This window comes from Solea solea, chromosome 1, assembly GCF_958295425.1.
Source record: "Solea solea chromosome 1, fSolSol10.1, whole genome shotgun sequence".
NCBI classification, from domain to species: domain Eukaryota; kingdom Metazoa; phylum Chordata; class Actinopteri; order Pleuronectiformes; family Soleidae; genus Solea; species Solea solea.
In genome coordinates this window covers 8,999,421-9,024,603 of record NC_081134.1, presented here as the reverse complement: position 1 = coordinate 9,024,603, position 25,183 = coordinate 8,999,421, and the positions used below count along the sequence as shown (strand labels likewise).

The window sequence follows — 25,183 nt, the reverse complement described above, 5'->3', positions numbered from 1 at the left end:
AAGAGGCAGACATAAATGGGGAAGGAGGGAGATGGGGAAAAGAGCAGGGTGACACACAAAGTGAGAGAGAAAACAAAAGTGTTTTTAATGGGGAGTCTGGCCGACACAGTCATCGTCCCGTTTGACTGTCACAGCTCACAGCTTGTGACAATCTGCTGCTGCCAGTGCTGCTGTGGGTAAATGCCTGCCAAGGTGCTATCATACTGCACCACAGACATAAATCTTGTGACTCATTATAGACACATCCAAAATACACTCATAATAATAATAATAACACTATCTTTATTAGCATAGCACCTTTCTTAACAAATGTTACAAAGAGCATAGAGTTTACAGCATGACAAATCTAGACAGATCACAACTACACACAGAAAATTGCGACCTTGTGAAAATTCCACCCGTACAGTGACTCCATCACCACTGTCCCCTAACTTTCTATGTAGTGCGGCACGATGAAGGCATGGCCCAAATTCTTTCCCTGCTTAAATCTGCAATGTCAAATGTTTTTCTCGCAGATTCCAGTTCCCGGCTAAATCAGAGGTGACACAATGACACAATTTGATTGTTCTGCTTGGAGTTCTGGGGATTAATGAGGTATAAAAGATGTGTGTTTTTGCACCTGGTTCATATGCAATGTGTGTGCTAATACTATTCATTTAACACTTCATTTACTACGGATACTAGATTGTTGAAAGGTCCTTTACAGCTTAAGGGGATAAAAGACGTGTTTAAAACCTGGATTTAAATTGAGGTTAGAATCACTGCCTTCAGGTGTAAAAGGAAAAACACTTCTTTGGAGTCAGCTTCTTGGCCGTCGTCACACCCCAAGGTTAAAAAAAGCTTTTTAATGGTGAGGAGGGAGTTGCAGCTAAACGATTATACCTCACCCTTGGGATGCTTGTGTGCCATGTTTTTACTTCATTTGCATTTAAAGGACTTTTTTTTTTTTAATTACTTGCGTGAACAAAGCTATTCCGTGTATGGCTTTTCCATGTTTACAGGAAAAAATAATTGCACAAACAGCATAGCTATACAGCTTGTATGAACATCAAATAAACCCAGTGGAGTTCTCAAAAGTGCAGTCACAGCATCTGTCTCCACACTGGCAGCTTCAAAAAGTCTCAATAAATTTAGATGAGTCATGCAGGCTCATGCAGAGCAACTCTACCGAGAGGAGACCCCTCTCCATCCCTGAGCTTATGGTGCAATATGCTATACTGCGCACTGCAATATTAATGCTAATTCATTACTCGTGATAATTTAGATAAGCAGCATTAAAGTTATTTTTGTAACCACCTCCTTTGGAATGAGCTGTGGTGCTGTTTTTATGCCACAGCCTCATTACTAACAAGTAAACAACATACAATTCCCTTCTCCTGGATCAGTGGTATGCACTGTTCTTTTAAATTCTAGCGAGACTATGAACAGCATGAAGCATGATTACAGGGCAAGCTCTGACACTTTTACCCATAAACACACGAGTTCTGGGTAAATAGTGTGTGTTTGTACACTGATTGCTGCCCTAATTGGCTTTAGAATTGCCTAGATCCATGTCCAGCAATTGGCCCATGGGCATTTCAGCTCTTATTTCTACTAGAGGGGCAAAAGAGAACAAGCCAGGACATGCTCATAATCCATGATATTCAGTTGCCCTCAGACACCCCCACAAGTCTTATTTTTGTATATTTATTCAAAAGGCTATAGAGCCAAGGAGAAACAGACTGGATGCTCTATTTAAGTTGTTGAGGGATGGTTTTAACTTGGAGGAGTTTTACTCCTCCTGGTCAAAAATAAAACAGTTACCTGTGACTCACTGACATTTATTTATTTATTCAGTCTAAACTTCAGCTGTAGTGAATTTCACAACGTCAACACCATGTTCTAGTCAGGGAAGGTGATCAGATAAAGATGTAATATGACCGTGTCATTTAATTACCTTCAAACTTGGTTTCTCCAAATAACATAGATTTACTTTTTAAAAACCCAAACAATGATTTTCTACTTGATGGCTCTGCTGACTGGCCAATTTAAATCACATATCTGACTATGCACAGTGAGATATTTCCGAGAACTTGTCTGCCATGGCTGACAAAACTGAAGGTGCTACAACAAACCTGTCAACCTGTAGTGCTGCACGAATATAAATTACAGGAGCCTCACAATTACATTAACAAAAAAAATCATCCTAATTCATCCATTTGTTTGAATTAATTCATTAAATTGATTCATCTTCCAGCCCCACCAAGTAGGTCATTGTATATTGTAAACTGGTCTGTGTCTTCAATGCAATATGTTTTAACTGATTCAAAGCGACACTACTTTGGACTAAATCCATAATAAAAAGGTCATTCTTACCTGCGGGCAAACTGGAAGTTGGCAGAGGTGCTGGCAGAGACATTTCTAGGGCTTTCTGAGGGGCTGCTGCCAGCTGAAGAAACAAAAACACAATATCATAAGCTGTAAGATGCATGACTGGTGTGCTGAATCAGTTCACTGGCTCACTCCTCCTTTTACATTCACTTTGGAATATGTTCACTGATCCTAATCGTGAATTCTACAGTTGTTTTTCATTTTATGTTTCGAGCTGAAGCTGTTTAACTTGACTACAGCAATACAGTCAGGGGTTAACAAGGCCCCTCTCTTGCTTAATCAAAGAACCTTAGTTTTAGAAGACATCAATAGTCCTGTTGTTGATCACATTACATCGTAAACTCGTTTTTTCACACCAGTCTCCAAGATCAAAATCACATTAAAAAAAATTGATGAATAATATAAAACATAGAATGAATGACTCTCGGTAGGATCCAGCAATGAGTAGCTAGAAGGAAGGGACATTAAAAAAAAATCAAAAAAAATCAAACAGCATTTAAAGGTGGATGGTGACCAGAAGGAAACCAGCACTAACCATGTGACATGCAGCATCAAGCAAACACAACGCTAAAGGCAAATACAGTACACAAGACAAAAATCCAATACAGTGGTTTCCTGTCAGCTCATCTCAGTCACTTATCCGCTTTTCATGTGATCTAATCTACATGCAGTGAACCCTGTGAACCTTAACTCTAATTGTGAAAACAACATCACACAATGAGCCGAGCAGACACAGGAGTAAAAACAACACAAGTACCTGTAGCGAGTGGGAGAGGTGAGAGCGGTCGTGAGAGCGTGGGCGACGTGGTCCCGACCGCCAAACTCCTTCTCTTGTTGTTACGGGAACTGTGAGAGAAGGTAAACAAACAGAGGAGATAAAACATTTGCCTATTCAGTCACAAACACAATGAGCTGCAGGCAAAGGGTTATTATCAGTCCACTATCAGTGCAGTAAACAGTTAAAATAAAACATGGTCAACCCATCAACTGTGGCTGCTGGCAGTTAAAAAAGGTAAACACTGGTGACAGCTGTGTTGGCACTAGCAATGGTGTGTCCATACATACTGTATCTAGCTACAAACATGTTTATATTACAAACATACAATCACATAACATACAGCAGAGTATCATTTGTACCTGTTTCTGTGGCTTTTCTACTGGGTCTTACTATAAAGGCGATTCAGACAATGAAAATACCAAAAATAAATGCTCTATTCCATAAACACCGATATGAGCAATGTGCTGTATTATTTCAACAAAGAATCAGTGTAGAGCCTAACATGTTTGAGGTGTCTGCAGGAATTTCCTTCCACATTTCCATCTTATCTCGTATATCACCTGTTCATTATTTTCTTTCTGCTGCTATAAGATAAGTAATGTCCCCCTTGGGGTATTAATAAAGTGATATTCTATTCTAGATTATGGCAGGCATCTGTGTGTACTGTTGACAGCATCTTCTTCGATGAAACAACCTTGGCTTTTTAAATACAATGATGCAGAGAGATTATTTTCAAGGTCATCACATATGAATGTTCTTTTACAGACATCGCCATTGATTTACACAATATTTTTATCCCTACATTAACAGATCCATTGGCAAACTAATCAATGATCTCATTGGTCAAAGAGTCATAGCTAATGCAGCTTTAATCAGTGGCTTTTTATAAACATGTCAACATTTAAAAGCTTACAATTTACAAATTTCAATGACACAGTGTCAAAAGATGAGTTACTTCTGTAATGTATTGTAATAACTGAACTGTAGATTTGTTACTGGTATGTTGCTGTGATGACCAGCAGTCATCTTTGTTACCGTTTAGCGTTTCAATGCAAAATCAAGTGGTAATTTTATTCTTCCTCAATCCTGCTGAGCAGCTTTTCTCGGACTGTGACTTGCCCTCATAGATGTCTGTGTAGTTACTGTGTGATGCAGTTACTTTAAAGATCAAATTTCATTTTAACTCTCTGTATGATTTTATATGCATGGGTTCTACACACATCAGTGCACCCTCTGGGAGCTAACACTCTTTTTTTTTTCTTATCACCAAACAAACAACCGACCTTTTGACACCATAGAGTCTAAACAGAGAAGGCATGAAAGCATCACTGTATTACAACATGACCATGTGAGCCTAATCAACAGTTACCAGTGATTAAGCTACTCATATTTGACAAAAACAATAGTGGCTTGTTGTGTGTGGTGTGTTGCAGGCAGTGTGGCATGTTGAAATTAGGTCATTAAGATAAAGGCAAGTTTGACTTGTCTGCTCATGGTGAACTGTCTGCATTTATTCACCGAGATCCAGCCAAAGTAATGCTGTGCAATGTACACTTTGTATAAACTGCAGGGCATTCATTAGTAAATGAAAGCTCAATAGATTAATTGTATAATCTATCCATCTATCTAGTCGCTCACTTAATGCACTTACAGAAGAAGTAACATTTTCCTCCTCCACTTCATGAAGGCAGATGATACATCCTAAATGAAAGCACATTACTGTACCGCTAACCATATCAGTGAATCGATTGGCACAGACACTTTTTGTGTCGTTTTATGCGACAGCGAGGGCAGACAATGCAGTCTGTGCACACACACACACACACACACAGACAGAACACTACAATGGCCACGTTTCTCGGTCGAAAACCAAAACTAGGGCGGATATACCAGACACATAGGGTGCACTATCAATCTGAGCTGATACTAACACCCAGCACAGCGGGGTGTTGCGTTTACGTGCTGAGAATCAAATGATCTCCACACACACGTTCGACAAATTGCAGTGTTTGCCTCCCTGTGGGTGGCAACAGCTCTGCTGTGAACCGATGACAAGTGCGGACAAAGGACACTTTCCAGACATATCGAGGTAGTCTCCGTTATTGAGGGGAAAAATACATACACACACACACACACACATAAAGGTATAGAAACAAGACGTGTTGTGTTCACCCTTTGGATCTTTTCATCATGGCCCCAGTCACAAAACTAGACTTGTAACTCGGCAACACGGTCCAGTAGTAGCTTTGGTCAGACATGGTGGTGGTGACTGATTAAAGCCAGTCCGGAGAATTAAAAAATAATGTGTCGTTACAACGGGAGCATCGTGTGGCAGTCTCTCCGGGAGAGGAGTTGTTGTTAGTGCTAGGTGCTAGCTAGGCCAGTACGAGGTGTCCAACAGCAGAAACTCCATTCAGCTTCGGTACAAACGGACCCCACAGCATGGGAGCTATCTCTGTGGTAGTGCGCGAGTGGAAGTGCCATGGCCGCTCCGCTCCACTGCCATGCTATCGGCCGCGTATTTCCCCAAGCACGGTCAGTCCTGAGCGGCACACCGCAATGTCGGGGAGAATTTGCTTCAGGACACCATCAAATGATACAAACTTTCCGTAGACAGCAACCCTAAGTGCTGCACTGCGCAGACGCGTCAGCGCGAGCCGGAGGGCGGAGATACTAATGATGCCTTCATGCGCTATGGGAATTATTGGGACAGCCACGACAACACGTATGAGCCAACCATATGCACAGATTACAATCCTTGAAGACTAAGAGTTGTGTGTTTCTGATGTTTGTGTAAAAACAACAACAAAAACTAACGGCAGGCATGGTTCTAATTCTATTTACCATAAAACAAAACAATACATGTAAGGGTAAAATGCACACAGCAAGTTTTGCCAGTTTAACAGCTGTCAATTTCGAGTGGTGTTGAAAGTTTCATTCTTGTCGCCAGGTCAGATTGTTTTTTTCCAAGTGCAGAGCACGTTCTTACTGTATGTGACACCTTTTATCAACCAAATATGACAGTCTGAAATGCAGGGCGATCTATACATGAGATGTTTCATATTCAGCAATAACAGATCATAATTTCAGGCCACATTGCTGAATTACCAAACTGGCTTGGGACATTTCAGTGATTAGTTTACATATTGACAACAACAATCTGACTACTGACTTTTTGAATGAAACCTGATTCTGAATTTGATGTTTGCATGGGCTGCTAATAAAACATTACATTCAGAATCACACATTGGTTACAGCTGTCAGTTTTGAGCAACCTTAAACGTTATATTTTTGGGTAGAATTGAGATCATCCTATGAGTTTCACTTGACAACACAAGTTCCTATATACAGTAGTTATAAGGTTTCTTCCAATTTACAACCCAGATAAGTTTGTTTCAAATGCAAGGCTATTTTACATGATGATTTAAACTTAACATTTTATAATTCAGCAATAACACATCATCATCCATGTCTACAGTGCTAAATTAGTGTTAAATTCGATCAACTGTCCTGCGGCATGTCAATAATTACTTTCTATCGACACCAATGATCTGACTACCCGCTTTACTCTGAATAAGATATTCTAATTATATTCTATTCAGAATCAGAATTACTTTGTTGATCCATTCATATAAGGTTTTCATCTCATATACTGGATATATCATGATCATTTCCTTGTCTCAAATATCTTAGAGGAAGGAAAAAGATGTTACTGGGTTTTTTTGTTTTTTTTTTACTATTAAACCAGGACAAGGGAAAGTCCCTGAACAGACTGATGTCATCCTGAAAGAGACACCTCCCCCAAGAATATAATAATCTGTATACTACAGTGTACAATCCAGGTTGATCACCAGCTGAATACTTCTGAATTCTGAGCAGGAAACGATGGAGGAAACAACAACACTCGGCATTTAACCATGAGAGCCGGCTCAGCTTGCTTGCTCACTTGAAATATTCAAATACATTACCATCACATGATTATCAGCCGTTGCAGCCAAAGGGAAAACTGGTTCGGGTATCACAATAGGCATGGATTTTAAGCAGTGAGGTATGAGGTTCCGTTTGTTAAGTGGCTCACACTGAACCTAACATTTTGAATAACATTTAAATTCAAACCGTGTTTAAAACAGTGTTTTTAATGTCACCTTTTACCACATTTACAGCAAACGTTTGGTAACTTATATGTATACATATATTAAATATTAAATGTTACACCAAAATGTTAAATCTAAATGTTAACATAAAATAACAATAAAATTCTAATTGAGTTTTTAGTGTCCCCTCTATGGGTACACTTCAAATAAAATGTAAATTATTGTAAATATTTTCTACAGTATAGCTTTTACCTCAGTTATACAGAAACATTAGAACCTTCTGCACCTTCCTGTCTTCCTCTGATCTCCATTTAGGTAAAACCTGTCTGAACAGTGAGACTGGTAAACTAAGACTTGCATGCACAACAAAGCTGACAAGTGACTGACACCAGGCTGATCTGACTGGAAGAGGAGGGAGGGGGACAAAAGGAGACACGTAAGAGACACATAATAAGTCAGTTGATACTTACACATTTCCCCTGCGAGGAAGACTGAGTTCTTTCTGGAATAGAAGAGATGTGAAAGTAAACTTTTATTTTTTTCTATTTCTAAGATATCACTTATTCCTATAAGTATGTAAGTGTTTATTGTTTGGAGATGACTGACAGGATATAGTAAATAGTAGGGATGGGAATTGTATCGGTCAATATCGGTATCGTTTAGATACTGGATCAGATATCAGACAGATAAATATGTAAAAATCTGATACAATCCAAAAATCCTTCATATCACATGCTTCACTATGCACAGACTGTAAGGCAGTTTATTAATTCTTTTTGTGAGAACAATATTTGTTACACAGTTGGAGAATGATGAGTTTGAAATAACTCGTTTGCGATATCTGTATCCGTACCGGACACAAAAAAGTGGCACCGTCCCATCCCTAGTAAAACGTCAATATTTGTGTATTTTCCTTTAACTTTCTGTTTTTATAAGAGCACACATTGTTTCCTTAGGGTAAAACAAACAAGGAATATGGTGTTTTGACTGAGGGCATTGAACTTAAGTTTCCTTCGGTCAGACACAAAAATAAGGTTTTTTGACTCTCTGACTGAACGAAACTTAAACTCAACGATATAACCAAGTAGACAGGATGAACCTTTTTGGACTGATAAAAGTAGGGCCGGTGATATGGTGCAATTAACATTTAAAAACCAGTTGATATTGACAATTATCACGTTCATTGTCAGCTGATTAAAGATTGATTTTTACTTGAGAGTAAACGTTTGAGTGTGGTTTTAAACCATTTTATTGAATGAAAACAAAAAACACTAGTTAAACATAGACACATTTCACACATCAGGTAAATTGAGTTCCTGTCTTATACCGCTGTGTTTGTGCAATATAACGTTATATCCGTATATATTGAATCTTTGTCACATTTCCACTGACAACATCATATTGCATTATATTGTTGTTGAACTACTGTATTGTCCAGCAGGAAGCTACACCCTATTGCCAGACGACGTTCCCTGAATGCTTCCTTCATCAATTCCACTTATCCTCATTTCAGTGCAGCGTAAATGTCATGAGATTCAGCACGGCCTAGTTTCTTGCATAACTCTTGTCATATAAGAGCAATGATGTAGAAATCCACACATGCATTTGAGCTCAGGGAACTAAAAAACAAACTGTCATTGTCAATCATGATTTGAAGGCTAGTCAATGCTGGCACTCAGATGAAAAAGAAGTATTTTTGCGGCACAAATTTCATCCTCTTTCATGTGGAAATCACCCATATCTCCTAATGACGCTGCCTCTCCGACAGTGAATGCACACAGTCACATGGAAAAACAAGGCACCGTGCCTAAAATGATGTGTAATCACTAATGAGACCACATCAATTCACCTTTTACACTTAACACTTAAGGCTGTGTTGTGTCTATTTCACATCATAAGGATTTACAGGACTCATCATGTACATTATTAGTAAAGCTCTGCTCTTATGCATTGCAAATGAATGTTGTTGAAAAGGAAAGTAATTAGTGTAAATGAATGGACGGACAGACTCACCAACACAACACATCACCTCCTCCATAAGATAATGAGGTATTTCACTTCTTCATTTATGCGTGAAATAACGGTGGGACTTGATTATTCCCACACATGGATCTATCTGTGAGATAAAGACGGTGCCATGGAGAAGATTAAAGGGATGTCAAGGAACCCTGTCTTTTTGTGCTCTTATCACCAAGGCAACCAGATCCACCAAAGCACCAATGAGGAGCCCCCAAAATGAAAAGTAAAGCTCTGCTGCCACTGAAAATATAATTTATACTTGGCATCATCATCCATTTCACACAGTCCTTGTGTTTGTTGTCAGGAGTGGTCTCCATGTAACAGAACAATCATAACAGTCCAGCCGACACCGTTGTCATGAGGAGAGGAAAGGGTTAATGCTATGTATTTTCATGAAAATATCAGCTCCTACATTTCTCACTCCAATCCGAAGCAACACAATCGCACAGACTCATCATCCACCACATCAACATCATCCCATTCGCCCAGAAATGAACGAGCACAAGTGTTACTTTACCTGTAGACCGCGGCGTCTCAGGATATTCGGCTCATCCATCGCTGAAGACAATTGAAAAACAGATCCCGGATCAGTCAGTCAGTCAGTCAGTCAGCCCATGCTGCGCGCCGCGATCTCCTCTCACCGGGGAGCAATGCTTCATCGCCACCTCCTCCTCTTCCTCTTCTCCCTCCACCCCACCCTGTGTGTGTGTGTGTGTGTGTGCACCCAAGCTGGTCGACCTGCCCACAGAAGGTGGTCAGGCACTCCAGCCTAGCTGATCACCTGATGGGGAGGACAAGGAGCAGGAGGAGCAGGAACAGGAGCAGGAGGAGCACGGGGCGGAGGAGGGTCGGTCTCTGTACATTAGATCTTGAGGCAAGCTGTTGACAACAGACACAATCCTGGTTTCACTGTTGATGCGTGTGCGTGTGCGCGCGCGTACTTGTGTGTGTGTGTGTGTGTGTGTGCATCCGGTATTGCTTATGTTGTGGGGATCTGAATTTGTTTACACACAGTCCCTATAATGTGACTTTTAATGTGACCGTAAATTACCATTTCTCATTTTTAGGAGAAGGCATGTTTTAAAGTCAGGCCGAGGTCAGGGTTAAATTAAGGTTAAGGTCAAGGTCAGGGTTTAGGATTAGGCCAGTAGCAATTATAGAGTGAGTCTCAAGGAAATGAATGTAATGTCCTCTGAAGTCATGAAAACCAGTGTGAGTGTGTACTGGCACAAGCACAGGACCAGTAGTCCTCCTGGAGACCAAAACCTGGTCCTAATGAGGCAGAACCTAACTATTTAGGTTAAGGTTAGGGTTAGGCATGAACTGGTTATGGATTAGTTTGGGATATTGTACGATACAGTGTCCCAATAAGAATGGCTGTGCACGTAAATAAGATAATAACACATGTATTCACTGAGTGAGTTAGTGAGTGAGCGAGTGTTCAGATGAATTCAAATGCCAGCGTCTGTCTGGAGGAGTGAAGCCTTCAGAACAATTGTTCTCTAAAGCTGAGCTGAATAGCAGTGATTGATCTGTGCCTGGTGCCTGGCAGTATCGTGATAACAATGGGGTGTCTCTTGTCCTGTGCTGTCCCATGTCGCTTTATGTAAGCCAGGCGGACATGAATCCTCTCTTGTTCTCCTTTGAAGTTCACAAACAGTTTGAAATTAAATGTCTTGGAAATGAAGCATTTTCAGAAGACAAGACGTGTGTCTGACTGCAACTGTTTTGTTTTGACTGCTCTGTATTTGTTACCAAACAATAGTTTCAGATCTGAATATGAGACGTAGTATTTGTGACCAAATCTCGAGTAGAAAACAATAATGATAAAGCATTATTATTATTATTATTATTATTATTATTATTACTAATAATAATAATAATAATAATAATGATAATAACAATCATAATAATGATAATGATGATGATGATGATGATGATGAACAGTGACATTTTCTTTTCCTAAGTTGCTCTCTCTTAAGTGTGTCCTGTGTGCAGCCATATTGAACGGTATCTTTTCCTGTCCATGAATATTTACATATAAATATAAAAATAATATAAGTAATAAAAGTAATAAAATATTACAATAATAACAATATTACTTGACCTTGTTTTTCATCAAATTCATTTAACGTCCGTGTGATCCAGCATAGGTCATCTTCTACTGCCGCAGCTTCATTAATGGAACAAACCAGACATGGAAGTCATCTTTCTCTTTCTACAACATTTGGAGATTAAATAACACATAGAATAGAATAGAACAAAATGAAACCTTGAGGTTCACAATACTTGTTAAACTAATTGTAAACTAACTGTCATCTTGACTCCAATATAAAGTCCTTATATTGAAGTCTTCCAGGCTCACTGTGACTCCATTTCTGTACTGGAGCTCTAGGGCCACTAGAGGGCACAATCCAACTATGTGTTATACATGTTCTATGTGTTTTTGCAAGTCCAAAATCCTAGTATGGTCAAACAGGAGAGGAATGAAAAATTGTTTGACATAACCAATGAACAGAGAACAAATAATTGGATGGTGGGGAAAGAAAAAAATACTTATATCTGCATTTACCACAGACACTTTAATCAACAGCGCGAAAGCCCTCTGTTAAAGTTTTTTTTTTTAAGTGCACAGTCTGACATAAGAGACAGAAGCTGCTGAGAAATACACCACAGAAGAACTGAGGCAACTTCTCCTCAAGTTCCCCAAACTAATCACATTAAAGCTGTGGTAGGCAACACATATTTGGCGTTATAAAGCAGTAATTCCACAAGGACCATTCAGTGTAATGCATCATAGTCAAGTGATCTGAGAGTAAACTACATGTCTTTTGCCTTAGGGAAGTCTAACATGCGTTCCTTCAGTGGTCAGGTCACCATTCACCATTCCGTTACCTGAATCACACGTCTTTATCTGTGCTCATCTGCTGGGGGTTGACACTCAACCATGATGTGATACTGCCAGCTACAGTGCCAAGCAACAAATAAACATCTAAAACATAATTCAAACTTTTGATAAATACGATTGACGTTTAATGTATGCGTTCAGACTTATCTCACATCCTCTTGTAGCAGCTTGTCCAACCCTCAGACAGAACATCACTGCAGTGCAACTGCCACACTGATGCAATGTGCTGTCATCCTCTTCTTGGTCTATTTTTAAAGCAACAGTATGCTTTTTTTTTTTGAACTTATAATAACAGTTTCAGAATCCCTCTGATGGGCCACTGACCCATCGTGATAAAGAGAATGGAGCCACCTTCGTTCGTGACAAGCATGCGTTCATGGACAGAAACGATGAAACATTAAAGGAATACTTTCACAGATCTTTGAAAGATTGTGCTTCCAAACCTCAGTTTCCTCTGAGTTGAGAAAAATCTTCATCACCAGTGACACTTGGTCCTGTTAGTGTAACTGTTAGCAAAAATGGCGGACACTGTTTACATTCTGGGAATGAGGTCCCGTCCCCCTACGAGTGGGTCTAAAAGGTGCGGAATTAGCATTGCAGGACCATCACTGCATTGCAGGACACCAGTCAGCTTCTTTTTTCTTTTTCTTTTTTTAAATTCACTACTGTTTCTCCACTCTCCCTGCAAGTGCACTTTGTGGTTTTTCCCCTATTTGTTTCTTTCGAGTGATGAAAGAGCGACGAGCCGGTGGAATGAAAATGAGTCTTACATGAGAGTCGAAACAACAATGCCAGTTTGCATGAGTCACTCTGAACCTTTCACACACTTCCAACGTGCAAGGTAGGCTCACCCGGCAGGGCACATGATTGTTTCATCACCTCGGTGACTCACCGCGGAGAATTTCACACACGCAGTGTCACACTGTCACTGAAAAGTTACGTATCAGTTTCTCAGATTGTTCGACTTTTAATGTGCACCAAACGGTTAAAAGTTGATTATTTGAAAATAAGAAAAGAAACATTTTAATTACATTCTGTCTCGGGTAAGTTAAGGTTTTTGTCTCCTCTGTCGAGCGTTGTCTAAAAAGTAAACCATTCGTCATGAAAATAATAACAATAATACATTTATGTTTTGGTTTTGTTGACAGTTTCATGACCTCTTATTTCTCCTTTGTTTTCAATGATAACATTTAATGACCAGCCTGCACTTATTCTTAGGTTTGTGCGTCATTTTTATCTTGCTTCATTATTTAATATCACATTGCAGTTGCATACCGAGTGATAATGTAAAGTGTTTGTTTTCACCTTCGATAACCCCCCATCAGTATCATGTTACAAAGATATATTGTCTCTCAGAATGTCACAATACTCTATTGTTTCGTTATTTCCCACTCCAGAAAAAAAGTTTTATTAGTCAGCAGCTGCTGTGAATGAGACTTTAATTCAATGTAAAAAAAAGAAAGAAAAAAGAATAGGGTCAGTGCCACAGACGAACACGTAACAGTGAGAGGAAACTGCTTTGTAATCGCACAGTGCACTGATAGTCGTTCAGATTTTCACATAATAGGCTGATAACTCAATTGTGCAGAGGCAGTTGTCACCTGAGGTTTTTGCTCTTTGGTCTCTTTGGTTGTTCTGACGCAGCCGCACTTTCATAAAGATGACAGTGCGATTTGCACTGTTGCATGCATTTTCAGTGTATTTTAATCTTTTTTTTTTTTTTTAAAGAAAAAAAAGAGCGCTGCGTTTGATCTCTAACAAGCTCCTCACATCAGTTGTGTGATGATGCGATTACAATGAAAATAGTGACAGATGCATCTATCAGGCTGTCAGCATAGCTCAATCCTCTCTGGACTGGCTTTGGAAGACAGTGACATTTTATCAGTTGTTCTTTCCCGTGTGTGTTAAATGTAGGTCTGAAAGATGGGGGACTCCCAGGTTTTGTCAACTTTCTGACACATGAACAAACTCTGAGCGGACTGAACAGTGTTACAATAGGACAGAAACACAGCTGTAGGATGAACAAGCGCATTATCATAACCGAATAGCCCTGAAAAAAAGCTAATGTATACCTGTAATTACCCATTGTCTCTTTCCCGGGAACTGGTCCATGTAAAACACATGGTAATTTATTTGATGAAGTGACACGCGTGCTGAGGTGATATCACTAAATCTCATCCAGAGACATTTTATCATCCATGTATATAATGTCCATAACTTTCTATTGTACATAATGCACATAACCTACAGTCCTTTTTTCTCTTTTCCCTTTCCTTAATCCCTTGCTTGTTTTGTGTCGTCTCATTTTGCTGCTGTAACAAGTGAATTTCACCAATGAGGATAAATAAAGTTTACAATATCTTATCTTATGTCTCTTCCACTTGTCTTTTCTGTTCCCCCGGTGCACCATGACTTAAAAGGAGCTGATCATTCTACATTAAGGTCACATATTTCAAATTCTACAGTCTTTGGAAGAAGCTGTGACATTTTAATCATTCTTGATTTGCCATTAGTTGTTCGTTCCCGTGTGTGTTAAATAGGTTTGAAACATGGGGGACTCCCAGGTTTTGTCAACTTTCTGGCACATGAACAAACTCTGAGCGGACTGAACAGTGTTACAACGGAACAGCGGACAGAAACACAGCTGTAGGATGAACAACCGCATCATCATAACCGAATAGCCCTGAAAAAAAGCTAATGTACATGTAATTACCCATTGTCCCTTTCCCGGGAACTGGTCCATGTGAAACATATAGTAAATAATTTGATGAATAAATGAAGTGACACGCGTGCTGTGGTGAAATCACACCCTCTTCCATTTGTCATTTCTGTTCCCACAGTGCACTGATAAAAGTAGCCCATAATTCTACATTCAGGTCACATATTTCAAATTCTATAGTCCTTATTTATTGACACTTAACACACTGCAGCTAAAAATTGCCACATGACATACAGCATGGCCCTGGCTGAGCCCATCACAGGCTTACCTGACTCACCTGACTGAAGAGGGGTGTGGCAACACAAAGGCTCTATAAATAAAAGCAAGTAGGGAATTTCATTCATAACTTGGACCAACCCAATTCACTGCGCTGCAGCGCTCTCCAACGTAATCCACCTGACAGGCTCACCATGTTCTCCATCCATCCGCTCATCTCCTGCGTGCTGTTGCTCGTCGTCTGCCTCTCCAGCTCAGGGGAGAGTTGGCCTCATGTAGCCCACAGAAGCACACCTCCTGCTGGGGACAGGGCGGACAACCAGAAGGCCCAGCTTTTGGAGGCAGTGAAGATGGGGATCCTCAGCTCATTGGGTACGGACAGGGAGCCCAAGATCAAACAAAAGGCCACTGACCAGGAGCTGAGGAAGATGTATCAGCTCTACAGGGAAAAACTAAGAGAGAAGAGAAGAAATTCCAGCCTGCTGATGAGTGAAACCAGGCAATCCACAGTTTCTACACTTCTCTTTCCAGCCACAGGTGAGATATTTGTTTAAGAAAGGGGAAGCTGAAAACATCGCGCCTATAATTTAACCACTGCCACACTTGAATGTCGGATGTGGAGTTTGATAAGTCTCAGTGGGGGGTAGGAGGGAACATGACGAGTTATTCTTGCACAAGCACAGACAGAGGCTATTGTACCGGTGTATACATAACTTGTGTAACTATATACAGGAGTTGCTCCAGGTAAAGATCTCAGACTTCATGGAATTTACCTCCAGAGGTTTTACATATGCGATTGTTAGAAAATAGACACAGTCAAAGCAAAACACATTCCTACAATCTTTCAGAAGCCGTCAGCGTGACAGGCACACCTGTCACACCGCGTTACTCTTTGAACACATTTTGTTATTAATGTCTAAGATAGGAAGTCCACAAATGACATGAAGGTATGTTTCCACTGGTTCTCTGCTCTTATAGCTGTTCCACGCCCGGTCATTTCCTAAATAGTGAAATCATTACAGAACATAATTAGTTTGTGTCTAATGATGTGTGTGTGTGTGTTTTTTTTTAATGTGTGTGTTTTAGTGGAGGCGGCAAAAGTGCCTTGGAGGGGAGAACGCCCACAACCTGCTCGACAGTGGTACAGAGCTGTTTTCCATAAAAACTCACACATCCACGCTCAAATGACACTAGTTTCAGCAGAACTGAAAATCACCAGGCTGAACCTGAATCAACCCACAACAGTTCAGCCTGAGGTAAATCGAGACATTAGAGTTAAAGCGACTGGCATGAGGTCGACGAACTTGGCTGTTTGGACACATGCAGACTCTGTGGTGCATGTAAATGTCTCTGGAGATTCTGGAGACGTGGTGTTGGACCTCAGCCCTGAGGTGGAGGAGTGGATGAGAGGCGATGATGGTCAGCGGCTGGTTGTGGATGTGGGTGTGGCTGTAGTTGACAGCGACGCCCTCAAAGCAGACCCCATCATTTCTCTGGCCTTAGGCCTCATGCAGCCCAAAGCAGCACAGAGGATGCGACGCTCCAACAAAGAGGATGACTGTGATGAGCAGGGGTGGTGCTGCAGGAAGTCAGTCACAGTGTCCTTCAAAGAAATCGGCTGGACAGACTGGGTCGTGGCCCCAACCGAGTACACGATGCATTTCTGCGACGGCACATGCCCCCACAACTACAAACCAGCCAGCATGCACACGCAGGTGAAGTCACGGCTGCACCAGATCACCCAAGGAGGGACACCTCGGCCCTGCTGTGTGCCGGCGGCCTACGAGCCCATGGTTCTCATGCACTACGACAGCAAGGGAAAGTTAAAACTGACACCCTTTGATGACTTTATTGTCAGTAAATGTCACTGCGCTTGAGGGAAGGAAGGTTATCCATGCTACTTCCTGTAGGCCTTAATCTTTGGGGTGGTTTTTGTTTTTCCATTGGGGGAAGAAAATGTTACGTGGTGAAAGGAAAGGTGACAGTGTTTTTGAACAGAAGCATTTTTTTATTATTAAGTTTTTTTATTGTTAAGTTTCTTTTCTCTTTTGAAGATGAAACCATGTTACTGCTGAGTCACTGTTTTGTTTGGCATTATTTATTTTAAGTTATATTTATAGTCCTATTTGTGTCATTTTGGTTTTTACAGTTACCATATATTATATACGTTACTATTTCATTCTAATGTCGTTTTTTAAAGTATTATATTGTCTTATGAGAAGAGCTGGCCCTACGCATACACTTGTTACTCTATGTCTCACAAGAGAGCATTATCATACTTGAAAACCAACGCTGGTCGCGGCCTTCATACAGTGATTGATTGATCAGTTATTGACAATAGTCGATTGTTTTTGGTGGTGGGAAGGAGAATCAAATCAAATTCTGCTTAGGGTCCAATAAATGCTCGGTCCAGCTCTGTTTACAAGGCACGTGGTTCAGATTAAGATTTGTCGTCTTCAACATTTCACTCAACAAAATGTCCAAATAGATGCTCCGATTGATGCTGACGGAAGTGTTGCACTTGAATGTATCCACATGTACATTTCATAATAAATACACTCACATGACCTTTTCTCACGCTTGTCCTTTTCTTGACGGAAACACATTCATCCACCTTAGATTACAAGAAGGTCAGGGTGTGTTTGAGAAATCAGCATGTAGAGATATGATCAAATTAATTTTCAAAGCAGGTCATCATGTGTCTGTTTAGTGACAGGAGCTCAAGGATGGGACTGAAAGAGCTGAGAAAGAGGGAGTTTTTGCATCTTAAAAGTCTTAAAACTGAATAAATAGGCAGATAAATTAAAGGGCAATTAACCCTGCATGAGCATCCATCGTAAATTGCCATGGGAATAATACACAACTCCTTGTATTGACATCCTGGGGGGGGTGTTTATAGGTCGAATATTCAGGCTTTAAAAAATGTCTATGTCTTTTTTTGTCATCTTATTTGTTAAGTCAAAGTTATGATTCATATTATGTCACATTTTTAGTAGTGATATAAAGTAGCAATAATAGACTGTTTTTCTTTTCTTTTTGTTCATAAAAACGAGCCAAGTGAACTTTGAACCGTGACATGTTTCCACATTCCACAAATTCAATCCAATTTTTAACATTATTTCCTAAATTGAAAAGTCCTTTTTGCGCAGGTGTGTTTATATAGTTGGTGAAAATGACTTTTTTTCTCATCAGATTGCCTAGGTGTCCTGAAAAAAAGGATATAAAACACTCTGTATATACTGTAAGGTTAAACATAGTAATGGAAAGTTCCAAGGGTTAATCACAGCTGCAAACACACCTGCTGTTATTGAACAATATTTATCAAACTCTTCTGTGTGTAATCTAAGAACTCTCTGGCCTGCTGTATTTGGCTTCTTCCAGGTTTTAATCTTCACGCTTAGAACTGTTCATCAAATTCCCACTAACAGGAACAGAAAATGGTCGGTGTGTGGTTCCCGTCCAATGATCTGACAGTTTCTTCTGCGCCATAAGACAAAGTTTTTGTTCTGCAACATGATCATGAAAACTTTCACATCCTCTCTGCACAGTATGTTGTCTCTGATAAGCCACAAAAAAAAAAATTATCTGCTTCAGTTGTTTTGTGTTGTTATTATATAAACTTATTGCCTATTTTGCATTACATATTCCCTTGATTTGTGGAATTTAACAGAAAAATTATATTCTGGACAGAAATTGTGGCAAAGTATAATTATTACAATTAAATAATTATTTTACATTTTTAACAGATTCATGTGTTTATATTTGTGACTGGCAATAAACTAATAATAATAACAATAATAATAATAATAATAATAATAACAACAATAATAATAACAATAATAATAATAATAATAAAAATGTTATCCAAAACATCAGATATGCAAATTATAGTAACCTATATCAGTTAAGTTCAGGGTTTTATTCAAATTCTCCAATGTCAAAGTGTCACTGATCACATATATTAATAATCATTAATGAGTAAGTTGTAGTTTGGTAATGCTATGTTTTCTACAACAAACGATACTTTAAACCCTCCCATGTATATACAGTAAATTCACACATATCTATGTACTGACTAAGCATGTGCATCATTATGTAACATGCAACATACAAGATTAACAAGTGATGATATTACATAATTAAGGGAAATAAAGGAGATTAAAAGAGATGTGCTGCCATCAGAAGGGAGAGCAGAACATAATACATGTCTAAAATGTCTACATTTACTTTAAAGATCAACATAAAATTCAGACGTACAAAGAGAAAGCAATCAGATCAAATCTGCAAACATATTACCCTGGGTCTTTGTCAAAATGTGTTCAACATGGTCATAATCTGATCTGTGCACAACTTGCACACATAATTTTATCCCTAATGTAAGTGATAATCCACAATAACAATACATGTACAAGTAAAATATGATGTGTACGTTTGTACCTTAAAAAGCAACAGCAACATGTTTTTTTAACTTGTAACAATGAAGATTTGTAGCACAGACTTGGTTGATGGTTTACAACGACTGAAGTATTCCAACATACAGAAACCATCCATTCATCCATCTTCTACTGATTTATCCTCCACATCAGGGTCGCGGGGGTCGCTGGTGCCAATCACAGCTGACACAAGGTGAAAGACGGGCTCACACCCTGGACAGGTCACTGGTCCATCACAGGGGACATATAGAGACAAATAACCATTCACACTCTCGCACTAACTGTCAATTTAGAGTGTCCAATTTCCTTAATCCCCATATTGCATGTCTTTGGACTGTGGGAGGAAACTGGCGAACCCGGAGAAAACCCACGCACACACGGGGAGAACATGCAAACTCACATACAGACTCTTACACGTACGTATTTTTCCGATCATGAATCTGGAATAATGTACACATCCTCTTCTTTGGAGTTTTGGAGGATGACGAGGTTGCACTGCGGGTCATTGCTGTATATGGCATCATTTGGTATGTCACACTGCAAGTACAAATCCTCTTCAGGGTCACTGGGCAACCTACGGGAGATCAGTGAGTTCAGTGGATGGTGTTCAAATCATAAAAGTGCTTCTCTGTTGAAAATGACACTGGACATGTAAGTGTGTGGACTCCCACTGCCCAGTTTCCATTCCTTCTCAGAGGAAAAACTTCAGCACTGATTTATGAGCTGAATGGACTTTAAAGCTTATTAAACAACGGAAATCCCCAGCTGATGTCAGCCAAGTCGTGGGAATAAACACAGTATATTACAACATGCTTGAGCAAAGCGGGGTTCATTTTTACTTCATGCACATTGTTTCCTCATTTGTTCTCTTTTTGGACAGATGTACTGACACAAAAGGACATTTCAGAATGAACGTTTCCTCTCTGCTAAATACACACTTTCCTGCCACTTCATTAGGTACACATGTTCAACGGCTTTCATTCACAGAAATAGAAATATAATGCATTTAAGTGCGTAGTCATAGTCAAGATGACTAAGCATCAGAATGGGGAAGCAAGATGAATTAAATGACTTTGAACTTGGCATGTTTTTTTAAGAGACCGGTGATTTACTGTCATTTTCACTCACCACCATAGTTGGTCTGAAAAAGAGAAAATATCCATTGAGATGCAGATTCTCTGGGTGAAAATGGCAGCAATAACTTAAATAAATAACCACCTTTAATTACAATCAATTTGCAGATGACCATCTCTCAACACGACTGAATGCTACGACTGATAGTTTATCAGATGTACAGTGTACCTAATAAAGTGGCTGTCTCTAGGCTGTGAGTCCTGACACAGAATCTTACCTGCTGTGGGTTTGTGGCTCCCTGCTGTAGCCGGGCTTTTGAGAAGTCACGTTTTCATAGATGGGGATGTGCAGTGCTGAGTGTTCTGAGGCCACACTGGTAGAGTGATGGGAATCATCCTTCTTTTTCTGGCGTTTACTTCGTGCAGACTCCATCACATTCCTCACTTTATCCTGGTACTTGTACAAAATGACGCCAGCCACTAACACGAATATGAAAAAGAAGAGTGGGAGACCTATATTCAGAGCTAAAGAGCCCGCAAGGTCCTCATTGTTACCATTCTCCTGGGTGCCATTGACATTCATGATCTGTAAAATAAAGTAAAAATTAAACTGTGTAACAATTTACATTAAAACATGTCTAGCAACTAATAACTCAAAAAGGGCCTGGACATTTTTACAATATCTGAAATGTTTGAACAATTGTCTGATATTACTATATTACAATAATAGTTTCATTTCCATTGAAAAGCACTGATCTTACCAAACAAGGTTCCAACGTTGTGGTTGAAGGTCTGAGCTGTGAGTGAAGTCAGGAAGTTTCTCTTCAACTCCTCACTTTTGCAAAGTTCCCCTTTTTCTTTAAATAATGCAAGTGAGAAATGAAAGTATAGAATATCCTGAACAAGCTCTAAAAAAAAAGAAAGACTATTTTGTTTCCCCTATATTAAACTTTGTGACTCAAGAGATAAGTTTCCAACCGTGGGCACTGAAATAGGATAAGATTATATGAAATAGGATTATCATGATCATGATAAGACGGTTGATTCCAAACAGAAGGAAGTGTGTTTTGTGGGTTGTAAAATGTAAACTCTTTCAAATACATACATTATGTTACTTTCTTAAATCCTCCTGCACGTCCTAAAACCAGACCTTTACCTCCCCCTGCAGTCGGTTTCACTTCCCATAAAAGAGAAAGAGAGAGAGACCATAGCCAGTACAGGTAGGGGTTAACAACATAATACAATACAATGACAGTAACAACGCTGACATTAATACGAAACAATAAACGCTAATTACAACAACGATAATTATTATTAACAACCACATAAAGAAAGGTTAACTGCAGCTACAACGGCTGTAGCAATTTGAATTTGATTACGGAGCAGAATGAGTGTTTGTGTGTGATCGTGTGCGTCAGTATGTGTGTGTGTATGGGAATTGTCATTGGATGTGGTTGGGAATCAGAGCGGGGGATATTACGACAGTGTAGGGTCAGCTCACAGGGTCACGAGTCTCACAGGGCAGGGGAGGCCAGCAATCCTAGATACAGCCATGCATCTGTCCCTTCAGAAGACCAGGAAGAGGGGTGCCCGCCCAGGATCAGCCACCAGGAAGGAGAAATAGAACCAGAGTTCCCAGGAGGAGTCCGGAGGCCCAGGAACCAACCAAGTCCCCAGCATGGTGCCTGCTGCTCCCCGGCGAGAGAGGAGCCCCCGTTTCCAAGACAGTACCTCTCAATCTAGCACCAATCTAGACTACACATAACCTAACTTTCCTGTATTCTTTATTTGACCAGAATAGAATTATTATATTGCTTTAGTGTGTTATATTACTTCATTGTTGGACTTGCCAGTGTAAACAATGTACTTAATGTTGATAGCTGCCACCCATGGCCAAGTGGAAAGGGAACTTGGCTTGTAACCGGAGGGTTGCCGGATGAGGTTAAATGCAGAGAAGGAATTTCCCCTGCAGGACTGATAAAGGACTCATTTTAAAATCAAGAGCGGAACATGAATTGTGGGTTTTCAACATGTAAAAATGATGTATAATATCAACATCCAACCACTGGTGTTTCAAGGGACTCTGGGAGCCCCAGGCAAAAGGGACCAGGGTGTCAATGCAGCCTCTACATAACCACTTGTAGTATTTAAGGGGGTTCTCAAAAATTTTTTGTTGCTATGGACAAATGTAATCAGCTGTTCTCAGGGGCCCCTCCTCAGCTTAAGGGCCCCAGGTAGTTTGCCTTTGTTGCTGGAAAGCTCCAATATTATGGTTTCCTTGCTGATTGCAGGCATTGAGAACAGACTTCATATACATTTACTTCACAACACAAATAGTACTGCGGTGTGCCAAAGTGGCTGAAAATTGTGGTTTGTGGTGTAAAGATAAAACAAAACGTCAGCGTCCTGGTATGAGTTTGACTGAAAAAGTGAAGTGAAAGGTGTTGCTATTTGCTATGCGGGAAAGGTCCCTGCAGGGTGTCTGCACAAGATTCTTTAATTCATTTATTTATTCAGTGTCTGGTGATTTATCCTCCACATGAGGGTCATGGGGCCACTGGTGCCAATCCCAGCTGACATAGGGGGAAAGGCAGGGTTCACCCTGGACAGGTAACCAGTCCATCACAGGGCCACATACAACCATCTGTGTAAGATAAAGATTATTAAGCCTTTAAAGTGCAATTTGTATTACTGCAATTACGTATTAATTACGTACATTAAGTATTGTTGGAGGACGCCGGAGAATCAGCGTCTTTGTCACCAGAGAGGAGAGATTGAAAAAAAAAAATGGCCTGTACATAAGTTTCCATTTTTTGGCCTGTTTTTTGGACATTTAGACCAATCTCAATCAAATGTTATTTGTACAAATAAATATGTGTTATACTGTTCAAATTTCAAATTGAACACGCACAATCTGGTGTTCGTGTATAACAAGTGTAGAAACTCACTGGCCTTTCAGTTCTACAGTGTGCAGCTGGTTTCCTGGCTGTGAAAAACACCACCGCCTGCTTTCAGGAAACAAGAGTGAACATGCAGATAAACTTCTTGTTCTTGAATGTGATGCATTTATCACATCATTCACTGGGAGGAAAGGCGAGAATAACAAGCAACCCCCCCCCCCCCTTCTCTTTTTTTTAACTCTCCACTGAAAGCTCATTTGTCCGTGCATTAATGAAGTGCAGTCCATTCACGCTGTGTGGGCATTCTGCTGCAAAGCAGGAGGAGAGACTGTGTTGTGACACCATTTATCATCGGTCAGCATGTGTGCACTCGCAACCCCAGAGGAAGCAGACTCTGATGCTACCTGGACCATTTTCATGTCAGGAGAATTTAGACCAAGTCAGAGCAGGAAGGTGAATTCAGTCCACAGAGGAAAAGGCCAGTGAGCTAAAGTCTACCCCACACGAGACGATAATTGGCCAGATTTCGGTCGCAATCTGGTCCTTCAGACAATCGTGGGTGCCTTCTGCTTTTAGGCTGACGTGAACAGATTAGCAGAGTGTCCTGTAGTGTGAGGGATTAACAAACGTGATTTTAACGTCATTGGACGCATCAGAGTCTTCCTGATTTCAAATCATGAGCATTAAACTGAACCCGGGATTGGGGCGTGAACAGAACATCACAATAATCAAGTTGACCGGGCTGCCCACAATGTGGAGAGGATGAATGTGAACACCATCACCACAAACCTCGAAAAGAGGTCAAACTTGTGGATTTATAGCAACAGTATGGTTGTTTAATTTGTCCTTGGAGACATATCACAACTGAACGGAGACATGTCTGTTTACATTCTGCAGTCACGTTACATCACACGAGTTTCTGTGAGATCCCAAATCCCTGGAATCTCCTCTCTGAAGTCATTTGATTAAACACCAAGGGTGTGGTCCTGTGCCTTTGCTGGATCGTCTAGATCTTCTAAGCATTTCAAAGCTCGTTGTGTCTGTGGTTTCCCACGTTTTTAAAATCATGTCAGATTTTGAAAACTGGTTCTTCTCAAAAAAACATGGAGGCAGGTGCGAGCAATCAGCTGGAAACAGTTTTTAATTGATAAACAAAGCAAACCAGGATATACCCGGATGTAAACACACACGTTGTAGCCTTATGTACTGTATGCTGTGTGTCTTGTGTCCTATCAGACCTGACTGACCTGCCGGTGAGGAGCATTTATCAGTTGTCAAACTGCTGAACGACTTCACTTTTGAAACTTCAAGTCGGCCCTTCTTTGTGTTTTCCGTCACACTCCAACCTGTTTAGACATCTCTCTCTACTCTGTTTTTATAAGTAAAGATATAAACACTGCTATACTGGGAGTGCCTTGGAGCTGACAGGCATAACATTTGTTCATATTCAGCTTTAAATACAGATCAATTTCACGCTGGGTTCTTACCGGCAATGACATTGGACAACTTGCTTTTTGTTGTTTTGTGATCCAGTTTGGTCAATGTGGGACTTTTTCCTGTGTGTTGTTTCCACTGTGTGTAAGCTTTGTTCTGTATCATCAGTGTTTGTTCCTGTTTTTATATGTTACGTTAGTGTCTTTTTTCTATGTGACATGTCTGGATGCTTCCAGTGG

The 25,183-nt window shown here is 40.2% G+C and overlaps 2 protein-coding genes across 8 annotated transcripts in view; one reads left to right on the top strand and one right to left on the bottom strand.

The window, feature by feature from the left end:
- mast3a (microtubule associated serine/threonine kinase 3a) overlaps nucleotides 1-10,066 on the bottom strand; it is a 29,011-nt gene extending 18,945 nt beyond the window's left edge. For 4 of the 7 annotated variants that reach the window (XM_058633066.1, XM_058633075.1, XM_058633084.1 and 1 more), the window contains exons 1-3: nucleotides 5,321-5,781; nucleotides 3,128-3,216; nucleotides 2,356-2,428 (exon numbers count right to left, since the gene is read on the bottom strand). In XM_058633066.1, the coding sequence (XP_058489049.1) occupies nucleotides 2,356-2,428; nucleotides 3,128-3,216; nucleotides 5,321-5,406 (248 nt within the window). In that variant the 5' untranslated portion in view covers nucleotides 5,407-5,781. Of the gene's footprint in view, nucleotides 1-2,355; nucleotides 2,429-3,127; nucleotides 3,217-5,320; nucleotides 5,782-7,712; nucleotides 7,745-9,778 lie in introns of those variants that run through there. The other 3 variants (XM_058633093.1, XM_058633121.1, XM_058633104.1) reach the window with 2 other exon arrangements.
- A 5,186-nt stretch (nucleotides 10,067-15,252) lies between these two features.
- Nucleotides 15,253-17,671, top strand: LOC131466658 (inhibin beta C chain). Its single transcript, XM_058640059.1, has 2 exons — nucleotides 15,253-15,641; nucleotides 16,191-17,671. Exons 1-2 carry the CDS (start codon nucleotides 15,299-15,301, stop codon nucleotides 16,979-16,981), a joined length of 1,134 nt encoding a protein of 377 aa, XP_058496042.1. The 5' UTR covers nucleotides 15,253-15,298; the 3' UTR covers nucleotides 16,982-17,671.
- Nucleotides 17,672-25,183: the final 7,512 nt, after the last annotated feature.

Coding starts and splice junctions, on each gene's coding strand:
- LOC131466658 (XM_058640059.1), top strand. CDS start 15,299: ATGTTCTCCATCCATCCGCTCATCTCCTGCGTGCTGTTGCTCGTCGTC. Junction 15,642..16,190: donor ACTTCTCTTTCCAGCCACAG/GTGAGATATTTG, acceptor TGTGTGTTTTAG/TGGAGGCGGCAAAAGTGCCT.